This window comes from Lagopus leucura, unplaced genomic scaffold (assembly GCF_019238085.1).
Source record: "Lagopus leucura isolate 7727_CA_CO unplaced genomic scaffold, USGS_WTPT01 Super-Scaffold_100091, whole genome shotgun sequence".
NCBI lineage: Eukaryota > Metazoa > Chordata > Aves > Galliformes > Phasianidae > Lagopus > Lagopus leucura.
In genome coordinates this window covers 86,869-104,893 of record NW_024962320.1, presented here as the reverse complement: position 1 = coordinate 104,893, position 18,025 = coordinate 86,869, and the positions used below count along the sequence as shown (strand labels likewise).

Below are 18,025 nucleotides of genomic sequence, written 5' to 3'. Positions count from 1 at the left end.
TCCCTTCCCTGGGAGAAAAGAAGGGCAGATTTGAATGCGGGGCTGAAAAGCAGTTTATAATGCACCAGGCAAGATCTGCTCTGTGACCTTCATGCCCAAGTAGGTGTGAAGGAGCCCTCTGGAGACGGCTGTGCTGCAGGCAGGGTGTCCTATGGACACAGCTCTGGGGACCCCATCCATCACAGCTCCATCTGGCAACGATCCGACCCCGCAAAGGGGATGGATGGGGAGGAAGGCAGAGCCTTCCCACTGCACAGCGTGCGCTCAGAGCTCGGCCCGCGGGAGGAAAAGGGGCTCATAAAAATATGATTAGATTTATTCTGCCTCATTTCAACCCAGAGCTTGCTCGTAATTCACCGTTACCGACAGGGGTTCGCCAGGCAGGGACCCCACTGATCGACGCTGCGCCGACTGCTTTCCACGAGGAATTTCTTGGAGGGTTCCCAACTTTGTGTCAGACCCTTCTGGGCCGTGTTTTGGGGTCGGCTTCAGATGTGTGACTGAGTCGGGAGGGGCTGCAGGAGCTGCAGGCCTGTCCTGGATGGCCCACGTGGATCTGAGAAAGCTGCCTTCTGGCTGCATTTTTCCATTAACAAAATAATTATCGTTACTTTTCTTTTTTTTTAATTCAATTTTAAAGGAAAATTGTTTTTCAAGTTGTATGCCAAACAACGAGCAGAGGTAATGCAAAGTGTCCCTCTCATCCCCCTCCAAGACCCGTCCCCAAGCACTGACCCTTCCCATTGACCCAAGCCATTCCCTTCCATTGGACGCAACGGAGCCAGAGCAAACCCTCAGCTCAGCTCTGCTTCAGCCTCCACTGCAAAAAATTTAGAGCCTGTTTTATGGCAGGCAGGTCTGGCCTGAGTTCCTCTTGCCTCCCCGGAGACTTCATGAGAAAGTCATTCTTTGGCTGATTTTGTTAACACTTTGTGTAAGAGTTGCCATGGCTCTCGCCCGGCGCACCTCCCCAGGACAGGAGTCTGGGAGCAGGGCTGCTGCCAGCGATGGGTGGGGACGTGGGGACACAGACACCCCATGGCCATGGGCGAGAGCTCACCAGGGCTCCCCCTCCATCCCACTCTTGCTCCAGCGCCGCGATGTGTTACGCCATTGCTGGAGCCATTGCTGGAGCCATTCCATGTGTTGCCATGTGGTTTTTTCCCCCCCATGTCTTATCCCATCCCTAACGCACCAAAGTTTCACACTTTCCCATGTCCCAGTAGGGATCCCTGAGTGCTGCCCTGCACTGTGGACAGAGGGACAAGGGGACCCTGAGCTGGGCTTGCTGCCAACAGAGACATCTGCCGTGGGCAGAGCGATGGTCCCCAGCGCCCATCCGTCTCACTGCTGTGCACAGGGCACAGCGCAGGGGCACTGCTCAGCACCTCCGTGAGTCCCTTTGCAGACTAAACAGCCGTTTCTGATGAAAAACATCCCCTAAAAAGCCAACGAGCGAAACCACGGCCTCCCTTAATGATATTTGCTTTGTGGTTTGCGTTTGGAATATCTTCCCCATAAATGAAGAGCAAAACCCTCTCTCGGATGGAAGTGCTTTTGATTTTCTCCCTTCCCAAGGCTCGTTGGGGACGTTGGCTGCACCACGGTTTGTCGCCATGGATTCTCCCCCTCTTGGGACCCCGTGGGATCATTGACTGGAGGATGAAGGGATTTCTCCATATGATGAGCTGCAGCCACTGTGCTCCCTCCGTGGACCGTTCCAACTCCTTCCAACGCGGTTGTATTTTATCCGTGGAGCTCTGTAAGGATTTTGTTCCGTCATCCTGGAATTTTTATGACTCCTTTGTGTGTATATAATGCGATTGCCCTGGAACAGAGAGAAATTAATCATTGTTCCTTTGTTAGCTTTCAGGAATTTTTAATGCCTATGTTTTTGTTCATCTGTCATGTCCGAATGTGGGGTCCGTGGGCTATTTGACATTGAAAATGACTTAATTGCTTAGGTTTTCCCCCTCCGTGTTTACGGACACTTGTTCATGGTGGATTTGGAGCGTGACATTCCGTACCACGTACTTTCTGTCTGCTGCCAATTTTTCACCCCATTCCAGTGGTCCTCTCCAGGAATCCAATGGGTAAGGCTGTGAGCAGGAGCCCGGGGCAGTGCTAACCTCAGGTGGGAAACCAGAGCTTTTTGGGGTGATGTAGAGATGGAAAGATGTCCAAGACTTGGTTGCAGCTGGGTCTGCAGCTGATGGCCTTGGGTTTGCACTGGGTTCTGTTGCGTGGTGTCATCCCTATTTAAGGAATTGTTGGTTGAGATCCCATGGGAAGCTGGCCTTAGGGACAGAGGAATGGAACGGAGCTGGATGGACGCCTTTAAGGACGCCTCACTGAGAGCATAAGAGCTCTCCAAAAAGTGGGTGTCCCATCCTTGGAGGTGCCCAAGGCCACGGATGGACCCTGAGCAGCCTGAGCTCGTGTGGAGCAGCCAGCCCACGGCAGGGGGTTGGGACTGGGTGGGCTTTGAAGTTTTTTCCAACCCAACCACGCCACGATTCTATGATTCTATTTCCTCAACAGCTTCTCACACTGGATGGATGGGCTGGGCTGCACCAAGGGGAGGCGTTTGGAAGCGCAACAGCTGAATGTGCCTCTCCAGAGGCCACGCACAGCCAGGGCGCATCCCCACACTGCTCATTCCTGGGCTTACCACCACTCCTACCACCCGTGCAAGCACCTCCACGGGGCCAGCATGCCCATCAGACCCCACCGTGCAGCATTACCCACCAGAGCCCACCATGCTGCTTCTCCAGACTGCTTGTGCAGCTGCGAGCAGGAATTCCCAGAGGAGCAGAAGAACTCTCCAGGCTCTGCTGTTATCCTACAAGGCATCAGCGTGGGGCCGGATAAACCCACGCGGATCAAGGGCAGCTTGGCTGGTCAATGGGAGGCAGCCAAGGCAAACAACCGTGGCTCCCAGACCTCAATGGGAGCCCCTCGCTTGCTTGCTGCACTTCGTTTGCTCTTTTGCATTTAGGAGAAGGGGTGAGGTGTGGAGCCGGGCACGATGACATTTGGGCTCTCAAGCGAACCCCCCAAGGTTAATGGAAACTGCATATCACTCAGCACACCGCACACGTCATTAGGAAAATGTTAGTTAAAAGGAAAGATGCAAATGGTCCCAGGCTGTGCTTCCTGATCACTCCGCAATGCCTCTGTGACATCATGTGCTTTTGTTACGGCTCCCCAACGCCTTCGATGCTTTTTCGGGCACGTTCCCTCCCGCTCCATCAGGGCTGGTTCACATTAGGCTGTTTGCTCAGCAGCTACTGGGGTTTTGGCAGGACTGCTGCTGCCTTCTGCTTGCAGAGCACGAAGGGACCGTGGGATGCTGCTGGACGTGTCAAAGTGGAGCATCGTTATGTCAGGGGGCAAAGCAGCACTTGGGGCCAAACCCATCGGGCTCCTTTTTGGCAGCAGGCGGAGTTTCTGGGGCCGGGGGTCCCATCACCATCATGGGAAATGGGGACCACAGTGACCATGGGCTCTGCAGACCCCTTTGGAGAGGTCAACCCTGGCAAAACATGGTGTGAGTTAAAGAAAACAGTCCCAGTGTATTCATATTTGCAAAAACAAACAGAAGGGAGGCAGGAGAAGGAAGCAGCATACCATAGAGGAGCGCTGAGTTTCTACACCTCCTATCCCTCCATTTCCAATGGCCATTTCCTCCTGAGCACCCCACACCAAGAGCAGCCCCTTTGGTGGTGCCCAGCATGGTTAGCTTTCAAAGGGCACCTGTGTTCCTTCCCAACCGGATTTGTCTCTTCTTTGGTCTCTTCAGCATCTGCAGAGCTCACACTGCAACGCAACACTGCAGTATCCAGCAGGCAGTGCTCAGTTTGGATGGGTGAGGGCGGAAAGGAGCGATGGAGGTGCTGCTCCACGTGCAGCTGGGTGCTTGGGGATTCTCACCGCTGCTTCTCAGCATTCCTCCATGTATTTCAGACAGATCCTGAGCCCAGCAAGTTAGTCAGAGTGTCGGTGCCGTGTTCCTTCCTGCTAAGAGGAGGATGCCAGGCACGTGCCCTGCTTACCCCCAACACAGAGCAGCACAGGGGTCAGGCATCCTTCACCCCCAACCCCTGATAATGCTGCACTGGAACCAGGCTGAGCTGGAATCTGGGGAACAGCAGAGGGTAAACCTCCAGGTGCAAAGGGTGACACTTAGCTTGGCTTTAATCTGTCCCTAAAAGCAAGCGTCCTGCTGGCTGCCAACTCACCTAACCGCCAAGCCAATTAGCTTCGCTTTCTTTACCTCCTGCTGCTTTCCCCTCAGCGATCCCAGCAAACAGGATTTCAGTTTCACCCCCCTCCCCCCCACTCCGTGCTCTGAACGCCGGGTCTCTGTTTGTTTGTTTGCTCAGGGAAATGCAGGTGGCTGCCAGGATCCCCCCAGCCCTCAGCCAGGTGCCTCAGGTGGGCACACAGCCTGATCCCAGCCTGCCCCAGCCTGCGCCCTCCGTGTTGCACAACGGCCAACCCAGCGCTCAGATCGCATTTCTTCCAAAAGCAAACATTTTGGGGGGGCTGGAGGACTGGACAATGGGGGGAAAAAGAAGTCATTAAGCCGCTCAGGCTCTGCTGCGGTGCCTGTTTGCACATCTTGCTGCTTTCCCACATTGGGGGAGGGGGGGGGGGGTTCTCTGGTGCTGCAGGCTGTGAAGAGGGGCTGCCATGAGAGCGCAGCAAAGCGGGGGCTGCTGGTGAGGCTGTTAATTCTGGAGCGTAATGATGGCAGGGCAGAGAGCAGCAGGAGCAGCTGTTTGTCACCAAACCTGAAAAAAACGTCGCTTTTTGCTTCTTTCTTTTGGCTAAATTGGCTTTCTGTGGTCACAGGGGAGCAGCAGGGATGCTTCCACCCGTCCTGCAGTGCTGCAGTGAGCGCATGGGCATGGATTTGGCTGGAGAAGTGCTTGTCCCATTAGGAGACAGCTGAGATAAAGGGAGGGGACGTCCTTGGCTCTTCTGGAGCATCCCAAGGTCACCCCGTGTCCCATCAGCTGCCAGGGCCCAGTGCCCCCTCTGGCCTTGGGACTGCTGCACTTTGAGCCTCTGTTTGCCTAAAACTCGATGTGTTTCTGGTAAGATTTCAATTTCTTGACATCTCTCTTTGTCTGGCTGACCTGGATTTCTTTATGATTAGAAATAACTTCTCCCCAATCGCCATATTAGAGCATCGCTGCAGCCCGGTCAGAGGCTGTCACACTGCTCCTCGTGCCCCTCGTCCTCCGTGGGGGATGGAGGACCCCCATCTCTCCCAACTATTTCTCATTCCCTTTGGCAAACGGAGAAGCGGTAAAAGAAAAGAAATTACGGATTAGATCAAACGATGCGCGAGGTGCGGAGCGGCACCGGGAGCGGCACCGGGCGGCGGGAGCGGCCCCGGAGCTCGGCCCGGAGCTCAGCCCGGGACCGGGGGGAGGGAGGCGGGACCGGGCGGGGCTCGGGAGCCGACCCGCTCCAAACCCGCCCCCCGCCGCGGGGAGGAGGCGGTGGCCGAGCCCCCCCCCCGCTCCGTGCTGAGCCGAGCCGTGCCGCAGCCGTGTCACAGCCGAACCGAGCCGTGCCGGGCTCAGCACCAGCGAACCGAACCGAACCGCACCGCTTCTCGTCGATGGCGGCTCCCGGTCCCACGCGTGTCCCCTTCCAAGCACGGAGCCGCCGCTGAGCGCTGCGCACCGGCCCGGCCTGCAGGTAAGAAACCCCCCCGTGGAACCCGGAGCACCTGCACGGATCCCGCGCGGATCCTTCCCGCACTCCCGGGGATCGCTCCCAGCCCGGTCCCGGCTCTGCCGCCGTCCCCTCGCACCCCCGGAGCCCAACAAGCTGAGCCCAACAAGCGGAGCCGCCCCACGAAGCGGTGCTTCCAGAACCGGGCTGCCCCCCGCTGCCCCCCGCCCGTCCGGTGCCGTTGGGGCTGCCGGAGGAGTTTGCTTCATACTTGGAGAGCGTCCCGCAGCGCAGAAAGGCAAACACGGCTCGTCGTGCGGCGCTTTCGGGTTAGGGGAGAAAACGCGTCCTGTCTAAATATTAGCTTAAGAAACGGAAAGGATCCGCCGCACCGTCACCTCCGACCGGCTCTGCCCTCCTCGGGTCCCTCCGATCCTCGGCATCCGGAGCTCCGCGGGGATCGGAGGCCAACGGCGGCGCGGCGTCGAGGGAGGGAATTTCCCACTCTCCGTACGAAGGCTTTAACAAAACAACGTAGACCTCAGATGTCTTTATTGCACATATATGGTAGCTCGTGGCCGGCACTGATTTAAATCCGATCGCTGCTCGGGGAACCGACCCGCAGTTCAGCGCCGGGGCGTTGCGGCGGTCGGGGCGGTCGGGGGCTCGGAGTGAGTCCCGGCCCTGCGTTGAAGTCCCGGTTCTGTCAGCGGGATCACCTGTGGATCCCGAATCCCCGATCCCGCGTTGCTGTGCGCCGCCGAGTCGAACAGCAGAAGCGCGGAGACGCGGAGTGATGCGGTGCGGAGGAATCAGGTGGGGACGGGAGGGCCCTGAAGGGACGCTTTCAGAGGTTTTAAGCACTCGTTTGCCCGTTGATTTTTAAAGCACTCGTTTTCCCGTTGATTTTTAAAGCTTCTGGCTTTATCTGGGGCCCAGGTGTGCCCCAAAGCAGCACCAAATCCAGGTGACAAAGCAGAGCTGGTGATGCCACACTGAGATGTGGCACTGCTGTGGTGTAAGCATCCTTAGGGACATCACCAGGCACCTGCCTGCTGCACAGGGAGGGCTGCCAGCTGTCCCATGTGTCCACCGGAGCACTGCTGGGGGAAACCAACCCTTTTTGTTTCATTTATATGTCTTACGGTGTTTGGTTTGTTTGTTGTTAACAGCACCGGATCAGAGGCACTTGCAGCAGTGGGCTGCTCTCATGTTGTTTGGCTGCAAATTTTGGGTGGGTGAGAGCACCCAGCACCTTGCAGCACCCTCAGCTGGATGCAGGAGCTGGCCCAGGTTATTGGGACACAGGCAGGGACATGCAGGCACTGGAACTGGGGGTCCCTGGGTTGGGAGCACCCCTGGGTTCCAGGGGGAGGGCTCGGTGGGTGCAGAGCAGGGCTGGTGGTGGTTGCACTGGGTGCCCTCCCATGGTGCAGCTGTGAATCACAGCTCGGTGCTCAGCAGCTCCCTGCTCTCCCTATGGGATCCCCTGGCAGAGCTGCTGGGCCAACCTCACCTCTCTGGGGTGTGCTTTGTGGGTCGGCTTCTACCTACAAGGGAATGAATGCAGGGGATGGTCTGAGATGTGCAATACCTCTCCTGTGGTCCCAAGCCTGGCCCATGCAGCAGTGTAATCAGAGCAGTGTCACCTTGGCTGTCCCCATGCCTGACGTGGTGGCATTAGGCACACGTCTTTCTGAACAGGGAGGCCCATCCTGTGGCAATCCCACGCAGGGCTGTGTTTGGGGCTGCCTGGTGATGGCAGCATCCTCCCCTGGAGGAGCATCCTGTGGTACCCAGTGGGGCTGGGAGGTGGCTGTCGGGGGATGCTGCAGGGTGGATGGATGGCCCAGGCACGTGGCTCAGGGCTGCTGTGTTTCACTGCTGTGTTTTTTCCCCTGGTGCCGCAGGCACTTTCCATGCTGCTCCAAGCTAAGGTACATGTGCACAGCCCTGCTGCCAGGAGCCGAGCTCTCACTAAGCGCAGGGACAGCTCTGTTGGGGGTTCAGGATCAGGAGCTGCATACTCTCTGCCATGCCCTTGGCATCCCCAAAAGATGCTGCAGGGATGCAGCTCTGGGGCCGGCTGATGTCCTTATCTGGGCGAGCATTCTGCTCCAGCCCCATCCTTTGCAGATCAGACCAAAGGAATCCCCCCCCAGCGCGTCTCTTCCAGTGATTCGGCCCATTTGGAGAAGTCTTTCCCCACTGAAGTTGGAAGAAGAGAAAAGAAACACAAGCTGGCTGCTGTTTGTGCCACAGGGATGCTCTCGTGTGAAGGAGCATCCCCAGCATGGGAAGGAGGCAGCCCTTCCGCTGCTGCCCCAGGAAGGGAAATGCCACGAGCAGTTTTGCGCTGTTCACTTCTTTGTCACGAAACCCCAAACGGTCTCACTTTGTAACTCCAAAGAGCTAAATTGAAACAGTCATTTGCCACTGAGTTGTTCTCAAACGATGACAAAAAAGCATTTCCTCCTGCAGCTGTTCAAAGGCCGCGTCGCCAGCCTGTCAGCCCCCCGACAAGGAATGCCAGTGCCATCAATGCTGCTTTTCGTGAAGTGTTTTGATTTGGATGGAACCACATCTTTTTCAAAGTTTCCTTTGAACGTTGGCCAGGCTGAGCTTGCAGGGTCTGGGCTGCGGGGACGTGCAGTGCTGAGACCGTAACTGTGAGCTCTCCTGGGCGATGCCCGGCACTGAGTTGCCCTGGAGCAGAGTTTGCCATAATGGGGGCTTTGGAGAGCCCTTGATTTCACCTTGGCTGTTTTTCCGGGCAATGTTGGTTGGGTGAAGAGGTCTGCAAAGTCATCTTGTGGAAAAATGCATCCCTGAAGGAACTGAGCAAATGGCAGTTCTCAAAGCGAGCAAACAGTCCCTGGGATTTGGGGGACGGATTGAGCAAGCAGCTCCACTGCAGGGCTGGGAGCAGCTCTGTGGTCACATCCTGTGGCTGAGAGCTGCTCTTGCCCACCTCCTTCCTCCAGCAGCGGAGCTGCTAAAGCACCGAGTGCTCAGGTTGTGACCAGGCAGCAGCTTCTGTGCAGCTTTTGGTGGTTTCTTTTTGCCGTTAATGATGTTGTTGTTGGCTGTGGCCGGGCAGGGAGCACACAGCGTATTTATTGTGGTGGTTGTTGCTCTCTGATCCTCTCCTCTAAAGAGTTGATGGGCTTAGGGACCACAGGATGGGGCAGAGCCCCCACTCCTATTTGGGGTTGTGGGCCCTGCATCCCTATGACACGGTGGCACTGTGGTTCCCAGGTAGCAGCAGCACGGGGAGGAGCAGCCAGGGGATGCTCCCAGCACAGACATTTCGTAGTTCCCTGAGTTTTTCCCTCTCTGTTGCCTTGCCTGTGGCAGAAGAACAGATGAATGTTGTGTCCATGCATAGGGCAGGGGACCAAAGCAGGTGACATGGGGACAAACCAGTGCACCCACATGCCTTGGGGCAGGCATTCTGCCTGTCCCTCTGGGCTGTCCCCTACAGAACGGCTCGCCTGCGGTTTTACAGGGCAGCTGCTGTCTTCATTAAGTGGTGCAGGCTTATTAAGACTGCATTTTTGAGGCTTAGCAGCTCTATGGAGCCATCTGGGAAGGATGGTGCCAGCAGTGGAGCAGCAGGAGGAGGCAAGAGGCAGCTGTTGCCTGTGCCGAGTGCCACAGCCCTGTGCTCCTATGAGGGCCGTGCCCCCATCAGGTGTCCACCCTCATCCACAGCAGCTTAGAGGGCTGCAAGGAGCCAGCTGGGGAACAAGGAGCTAGCAGCAAGGCAGCACGAGCCCTCCAAGCATCTCACAAGCTTCCTGGGGCAGTGGTGGATGGGGTCCTGCAGGGTGCTGGCTGTGCTGCATCCCTGCTTGAAGCACTTGGGGACATGGGGAAGAGGTAGGTATGGGGTGCAGCCCATGACATTGGGGTTGGGCTCATTGGTGTGAGGCAGCTGGGTGGCTGTGGGGAGGGATGCTGGTGGGGAAGGACTAATGGCCGCTGTTTGCCTCGTCCTGCCCAGGCCACACTTCTGCCATATCTGATCCCAAGTGGGTCTGGGCAGCACAGATCTGAGTGCCACCACCCTGGGACCACTAGTGGTGAGGCTTTGAGGGCAAAGCTCTGCACTTATGGAAGCTGCTCAGCTCCTCCATACCCCTATGGAAAGCCCTGAGCCCAGCAGGCAGTTTGCCCATGGGGACAGGAGCACAGTGCTGTCACGATGGTGTCCGTGCACAAAGGACCAGGCACTCCTGACCCACTGTGCTTCACACTTCTGCCCTGATTTTCCCCATTGTCTGCAGCCCTCCTCGTCTCCCAGCTTTGAACCTTCTCTGAACCTTTTGGGGCTGCTGAAATGGAGCTGGAGGGGAACGCGTCCCATTGGGCAGGAAGGACTCAGAACTTTTAGAGTGTCTGAAGGAAGGCAACAAGATGGCAAAGGGTTCAGAGAGCATGAGGAGTGGCTGAGATCCCTCAGTTTGTTTGGCTTAGAGAAGAGGAAACAGGGAATACTCATGGTGGCCTACAGCCTCTTCATGGCAACCCTATAGCTCCCTTATGGCCTACAGGTTCCTCACGGCAGCCTGCAGCTCCCAATGGTGGCCTTACATCTCCTTCCTGATGGCCACACAGGTTCCTTTTGGCCTCCAGCTTCTCACAGCAGCCCTACAGCTCCTCACGGCAGCTCTACAACTCCATCATGGTGCCCCTACAGCTCCATCCTGGTAGCCCTACAGCTCCTTGTGCTGGCCCTTCAGATCTCTTACACCCTACAGCTCCTCATGGCCGCTCTACAGCTCCATCATGGTGGCCCTACAGATCCCTTATGCCCTACAGCTCCATCGTGGTGACCCTACAGCTCCTTGTGGTGGCCCTACAGATCCCTTATGCCCTCCAGCTCCATCCTGGTGGCCCTCCAGCTCCTCATGGTGGCCTTACAGCTCCTCGTGGTGGCCCTACAGCTCCCTCATGCCCCACAGCTCCTCATGGCAGCCTGCACCTCCTTCACAAGGGGAGCAAAGCTCAGGAAGCACTCAGAAATACAGTGTGAATTTTTGGTGACCATGTGCGGAGGCAGAATGTGGACTTGATGATCCCTTCCAACTCGGGAATTTCTGTGATTCCACAAAATCTCCATTCCCAGCACTCTGCCGTCGCCGTCTCAGGAGGAATTCCTCGTTCGGTCGCTGTGGAGCAGCTCTAAGTGCTTCAATATGTCGGCAGCTGCTGCTGGAGTCGGATGGTAAATGCTAATGTGATATTATCCTGTGCACCGTCCAAAACCCACTGGAAGGGTTTAGTGCAAATTGGATTTGCAAACCTCTATCGGGTCTCCCTGCCCTCAGCAAAGCACTGTAATCCCCGGCGGGCGCCTTGACAAACCAGCTCCTTCTGTGCAAAAACAGCAGATTTTGGGAAAAAGGACAGCCAGACGGAGGGATGCCCCAGTGCTGGGCTGGAGGAGGCATTGCTTGCTTTTAGGAACACATTCCTCAGTGTTCTCCTGTGCCACTGGTCCTGCTGGGTCCCATAGTGACTTCCTCAGAGCAGGAGGAGGTTCTGTGGATACCAGTGGTGTCGAAATTGGCCCAGAGAAAAGCACATCTGGGGCCCGAGCTCAGCCCCGCTGCCAAAATGTAAGCTTTTAACCCTATTTCCCCAGGCACTGGGGTTGTTCAAACAAGCCACAGCAATTAGTTTCCTTCAGCAAACCACCTCTTTCTGGCATCGTGCGGTTATTCAGCATTGGAAGAGTTGGTTCGTCGCTCCAAAAGGGCTGTCGTTCAGAGAAGGTTTTGGCAGGAGTGGGAAATTTGGGGCTGGAGAAGCACCATCTGCCAGCACCCATCAGTGCCTGGGCTGTCATACTTGTGGTTTTTTGGCTCACGTTAGCACTGATTTCCTCTTTGCCTGCGTGTTCCCTGTTGAGGTTGGACATAAAGATTCTGGGGAGAATCCTCTGGTGGTGTTGTTGACAGGAGTGCTTCCATGCTCTGTTTTCTTTTCCTGCCCACCATCAAAGGGCCATTTCCGTGCAGTGCTTTTGCTATCACGTTGTGTTTCACACCCTTGGTTTACTCCCACCTCAAAGGAGTGATTTTGCATTCGCTCTCTGTGCTCCTGCTGATGCTGAGCAATGCAATCACAAAACATTTCCCTGTAGTTTTACCTCTCCGTTCCCACCTCTTAGCACAAAGGGTGGCTTCTGCTGCTGGTTAGACCCATGGAATCAGTGGATAAAGGTCATAAAAAGAACTGCCCCTTGGAGAGGTGGTGGTAGGGACAAGGGAGGCAGCCTCACCACCCTGACCCTCCTGTCTCTCTCCCTGCAGCCCCATGGCACACAGAGCAGTGGAGCACGAAGGGCTGACCCCAGCCCTGTGGGAGGAATGAGGGAAAGTGGAGAGCTCTGCAGCTCCTCGCCTTGGGCTGCTTTTCACTTTGGGAAAGCAGATCCATGTGGAGTGCGGGGCTCTGGTTTTACTTAGAGTGCACGGGGAGAGCTGGGGAGGAGTGAGGGGAGAGGGAGCAGTGGTGACAGCATGGCTCCATTGGGGCACCGAGATGCCCCAAACCCAAGTGTGCTTTGTGCACGGTGCTGCCGTCTGCCACAGGGCTGCTGCACAGAGCAACCCTGAGATATAGCTGGAGTTCGGGACCTCTTCTTTCTTTCTCTCCTCTGCACCCGCTTAATGCTAATTAATTAAGCTCAGATCAGGGCTTGGGGCATGTTTCTTTCTGACGCTCCCCATTTCGGGGCTTTTTGCCGCCCTGGGGCTGTTCTGGCCCTGCAGCACTGGCATCCCCACTGCAGCCCTTCTCAGCACAACGTCCAACCTACAGCACTCAGACACAGCGATGCCGTTTGGGGGCTGCGCTTCCAGAGGGGATTTCCTAACTCAGGGCCATTTGAGGAACATTCTGTCTGAGCACCGCACTGTCCCCATCCTCACCGGTGGTGCTGGGACCCCTGGGAGCTGCTCAATCCATTGGCTTCTCCAGGAGCCTGGAAGAACCACAGCTGCTCCGCCACAGCACGGAGCCGGGATGGAAATTGTTTAATTCCTGCGGGGTGAGTCATGAGGAGCCGGGATTTCAAAGCAGCTTGGCTCCCATGTAAGGCACTAAAATAAACAGTGTGGCAGGTGGAAGCTCTCTCTGATGTCCCGTCAAGGCCTTGATCTTTCCAAGTGTTTCGTGTTGCCAAAAACCTCGGCCACTCCGTGGCCTCATCCATTCTCGCTCCGTGGCCGAGGCCGAGAGCTTGAAAATAATGAATCAATGCCCGGAAGCATGAATCGACTGAAAATTTATGACATACTTACAATATAATGTCTTTTGGGCGCCCTGGCTTCTAGGCTTCAAAGCCCGAGGACGGAACGTTCGCACGTCTCCTCTTCCCCCTCTCTCTGCTATAAAGAAGGATTTAAGGGTAAAAAAATGAAGCTTGGCTTCTCCCCTCGCCTCAGCATTGAGGAGTCTGAAGGACGACGTGAGTGGGCTTAACAGCTGGAAATGGTCGTGGAGGAGAGAACCTGAGAGCGTGAGAAGTGGATGAAGCCCGCACGGTCCCAAACGCAGTGCAGCCCGCGGGCGTTGGTGAGTCCATGGGATGGGAATGCTGTACTCCCATTGAGCAGGGAAAGGCATGAGAAATTCCAGCGCTTGGGAGATGGGGCGAAGAAACCTCCAGCTAGAAGCCAAGCTCCATCGGTTCTACATTTTGCTGAGCAAAAAAAAAAAAGATGCTGATGGAATGGAGGAGCACGCATGGAAGCGAGGGACGGGCTCAATGCTTCGGGCTGAGATGGGAGCTGGGCAGGGAGCTCACCCCAGCGCCGGGCAGAGCCAAGATCATCAGCTGCTTCTTTCCAGGCAAGCAATGAGCCTCGGCTGTGCTGCTGGCCATCATTTTTTGTGAGGTTTCCAGTTCTTCAGGACGTGGAGCCTTCTGGGGAGGATGCAGAGAAGCATGGGCTCAGTTTGGTGCTCGGCTCCTGCAGAGTGGGGCTGCTGGGAAGGGTTTCCTCCTGCAGGATCGAGTTTCCCGCTTGGCAGCAGGCGCAGCGCGGCTGGATCTGTACCACTGCACTGATGGATTATCGGGAGAATTCGGGAGAGCGCAGTGCTTTTGGGCTGTTCTCCAGAAGAAAATCCAAGTGCAGCCTTTGGCCTTTTGTTGAGCCCTGGAGGAGCAGCAGCAGCTTAACCAAGATGGGACCTCATGGCAGGCTGGGAAGAGTGTGGTGTTCCCTGTGCCAGAAGGAGGAGCGTTGTGGTACCCAACTCAGCGGATGCTGAGCCCATGGGTAGCTCAGGGAGGACTGATTTTTGCTGGAGGAGGATGGAGGCTTCAAGGATAGGGATGGGGAAGGGGCAGTGCAGAATGGCAGAGCCATGATGCCCGTAGGAGTAGCTGGGCACCAGCACATGGCAGCGTGGGACAATCCAGCTGCGGCAAAATGTTATCATTGGGGTTGGGTTTAGGATAGGTGGAAACCAGAGGGCACAGTTCAGAGTCAGCCATGGGAGAGTCGTGGCCGTGAGCTGTGTGTGCGTGATTTTCCTTTTCTCCCCCTTTGCATTTCTGCCTTTCCCACAGGTTGGCACATGGGGTCTGGGGCTTAAAGTGAGAGAAACCAAAGGCAGAGCTTGGAATCACACTGGCACAGGTTGCCCAAGGAGGCTGTGGATGCCCCATCCCTGCAGGCATTCGAGGCCAGGCTGGATGTGGTTCTGGGCAGCCTGGGCTGCTGGTTGGCGACCTGCACACAGCAGGGGGTTGGGGCTGGATGAGCATTGTGGTCCTTTGCAACCCAGGCCGTTCTATGATTCTATGATTCTATGAATCATTTTTGTTTCTGATTGTTTTGTACGTTGGAGCCAGAGTTCCATCCAGCCTTTGGAAAGGTCACCAGCGAGCGGGCGGGGGCCACAATTGCTGGCTGCCCAAAGAGGAGCGTTTGTACGGGGTGTGCGAGGCTGAACCCGCCCTGCTGAAATGTTACGGGCTCAGAACGAGCCAGAAGCCCTTCCCTGGGGTTGGCCACGCTGTGTCCTGCCCAGCTCCAACCCTACAGCACCGCATCCAAAGCCTCAATGCCGTCCCCCATTGCTTCGCCACACCTATTTGATGCCCACGAGCGTTTCCAGCATGCATTCCCCTTTCTCTCCTCGTTGCTCTCAGCCTGAAACCCCTCAAACACCGCGATTAACCACGGGGCAAACCCACTCCATGCCTTCCGATGACCCTCCCCAGCGCAGCTCATGGGGCACCATCCACCCTCGCAGCGCTCAGCCCAACGCGGCACCGCGGCGCGCTGTGCGTGTCGCTCCGGCGCTGCCTCCCGGTACCACGGAGGGATTTCATGATCTTACCTCCTTATATGGCCAAACTATTCTTTTTCTATCTTGGCATTGTTTATAGCCCAGTTGAAAATATTTAGGCTCTGGCTGGGTTCTACAATTATCTTGTAACCTACGGGGCGTATAATTACTGCTAGTTAACGCATAATTATCTGCATCCTGTAAAGTAAAGTGTTGCTGGCAATGAGGCAGCACTTGCACAGCTCTCAGGGTTGTTTTCTGCAGTAACGGTAAAAGAGAATCTGTTAAATTCCATTTTAAAATAAACATTTTTTTTCCCCAGTATATTCTATTTGGCAAATATTGCTAAACCGGGCTATGTTTTGTTGTGTTTTTTTTTTTTCTTTCCCTTCTCTCTCTCCCCACCCCCCTCCCCCAAACCCCCCTCCCAACCTCTGACACCCCGTGGAAAATTTGTTTAAAAAGGAGAAATGTTTGGAGTTTGCAAGGAGCTGAGATGAGAAAAAGGGGATGGGAGGTGACTGCGAGTCAGCGCCGCTCTCTGAAGGCTGGCGGTGATGGGGGTTTAATGGCTGCACCCATCAGCTCCCATCAGGTCCAACCTGCTCTGGATGGACAGATCCCAGCGCTGTCAGGTAAGGGCATCCTGGCTGCTCCAGGGTTTTGGGGTGATGTGAGATCTTCAGGTGCTGCAGCTCTGAATTTCAGTCCCCAGCGCTGCTGGGATGGATGGAGCGGGGTGGTTCTTGTGGTTTTGCTGTTTTCTGGGGGGTTTGGGGGTGGCCATGTTGGTGCACTGTTGGGGCAGGGATCTGGGTGGAGGTTGAGCAGCACAACCCCGTTCCCCATTGCAGTCTGGGCTCTGTGCACATCACTGGCGGAGGCAGAGCAGTGGAGCTCAGTGTGGAGTCCCCTCTCTGTGGGTTTCCCCATCTTTCACTCACAGCCACCCACCAGAGTCTCAGCCCCAATGCAAGGGCAAAATGGAGACCCAGCCACCAAGAGGGAGGCTTAAACCCCGCATGCCACCTGCTGCTGGGGCTGCATGGAGCGAGAATATCCCCTCGTCCCCATTGTCACCACTGGGGACAGCCCATCCATGAACCACCTTCGCCTTTCTCCTGCTCAGCCCACGCCCCATGCCTCAGTTTCCCCACTGCAGTCCCATCCGGATCACGGCTGGGGGCAGAGAGGATGGGCCGGATCCCGGCAGGGGGCTGTTGGCCAACCTGAGTCGTGGGGACAGGGGTGGGAGAGGTGGCCCCGGGCAAAGGCGGTGTAATAAGGATATTTGTTTTGCCTGTTTTGCAGAGTTTCAATGTTCTGACTTGCTCTAAGATGAAGGTATGGAAGTTTGCAGCCATTGCATCGATGCTCCTCAGTTCCATGTTATCCATTTTAGTTTGTAGAGACATGTTCAACGGAAGCCGGACATACAGCCCCTTGCCTTCCTCGCTGGCCTCACGGGCATCCTCCTCCTCCTCTTCCTCTTCCTCGCTGCCGGTGGCTCCGCGGAGACCCCCCCGGGCCCTGCCACGCCACAGCTCTCTGCTCTCCCAGTGTAAGCACCCACAGCCCCACAGCACCAACGAGGGCTGCTTTTGTCTCAGCCTCACCCCTCCCTTCCTCCTGCACTGCGGGTCGGGAGCATTTAGCAAAGCACGGGGTTGGGAGCATCCCAGGAAAACCACGCACGGAAAAGGCAGCAAACCTTCACGCTCATCTTCATGCTAAAAGCTGCTTTTTTTTTTTTTTTTCCCCTTTTTTTTTCTCCAAAGGGCCTTTTTTTGTTGTTGTAAATTGCCGTGCTATTTTTAAAAAAGCAAAATGTCAAACAGGAGCTGAGAGCGAAGGGAAGCGGCTCCATCCTGCAGCAACTTCCCCCGGAGCGCCGCTCGCCCCTTTGCCTTCGCAGCTGCTGGAAATCCCAGTCGTGTTTGCTTTTATTCCAAACCAGAGGAACTTCTTGGTTTGAAATTTGGAAATCAATGACAAGCTGTCAAATTATGCTTTCCTCTGTGCTTCCCCCAGTGCTGGGTTGGACGAAGCCTGGGCTCAGTGTTAGGACATGGGGACAAGGATGCTGCCAGCTGCGGTTGGACTCTGTGTGTGTGCAGTGTGCATTGCAGTTCTGGTGAGCAGCCCTTCCACCAAGCAATAGGGAAACATCCCAAATACTACATTTGCTGGAGTTTCTCACCACTCCACGGTGGCTTTTCTGTAGTATGATCTCTTAGGAAATGATTTAGGATCTGGAAAATTTTTTGCACATTGGCAAGCTGGGGCAATGCCACCATGAAATGTTGGTTCCTGTGTGCTGCTTGGTGCCCCCGTGCCCCCACTGCTGTGTGCACCCCACATCATGCTGCCCAATCCCCACCCGCAGCGCTGCTGCCATCGGCCAGCTGGAAACCATGAGCACAGCAGATATTCATTATGCTTTCTTTTCCCCTCCACTTCTAAGCATGCACTTGATGTGCAGGAAGGGTATGGCTTTGGGCAGGGAAGAAAACAGAAAGGAGGAGGAGGGAAGAGGAGGAAGGTCGGGTTATTTGTGGGGTCTTCATTTTTGCACAGTGGGGAACCCATCTTGGGGTCTCAGCCCCATGCATAGAGTCACAGGATGGGTTGGGTTGGACGGAGCCTCAAGGATTATAGAGCCATAGAATGAGCTGATTGGAAGGAGCCTTAAAGTCCATAGAACCGTGGAACGGTTGAGTTGGAGTATTGGGTTGGACCTTAAGGATCATCCAGTTGTACCCCTCTGCTCTGGGTGCTCCTCACCAGCTCAGGCTGCCCAGTGCCCATCCATGGCCTCGGGCACCTCCAGAGATGGGGCACCCACAGCTCTGGGCAGCAGTGCTGGGACCTCACCACCCTCTGCATAAAAGATTTCTTCCTCAAATCTAACCTAAACCATCTCCCCTCTTTTAGTTTAATGCTGTTTCCCCTCATCCTACCACCATCTACCCATGCATGCCGGGGAGGGAGCGGGGGGTCCATCCCCACTCACCCCACA

General features: G+C 55.9%; 1 protein-coding gene across 8 annotated transcripts in view; it reads left to right on the top strand.

Moving 5' to 3' along the window:
• Positions 1-18,025, top strand: part of LOC122188869 (neurturin-like) — a 31,862-nt gene that overhangs the window by 9,677 nt on the left and 4,160 nt on the right. For 4 of the 8 annotated variants that reach the window (XR_006181654.1, XR_006181655.1, XR_006181653.1 and 1 more), the window contains exons 1-3: positions 5,570-6,507; positions 15,472-15,641; positions 16,409-16,567. Coding sequence is in view for 5 of the 8 variants with exons in the window: in XM_042887519.1 (XP_042743453.1) it covers positions 6,488-6,507; positions 15,472-15,641; positions 16,409-16,567 (349 nt within the window). In the remaining 3 variants the exon portion in view is untranslated. Of the gene's footprint in view, positions 1-5,013; positions 5,103-5,569; positions 6,508-15,471; positions 15,642-16,317; positions 16,568-18,025 lie in introns of those variants that run through there. The other 4 variants (XM_042887521.1, XM_042887522.1, XM_042887523.1 and 1 more) reach the window with 4 other exon arrangements.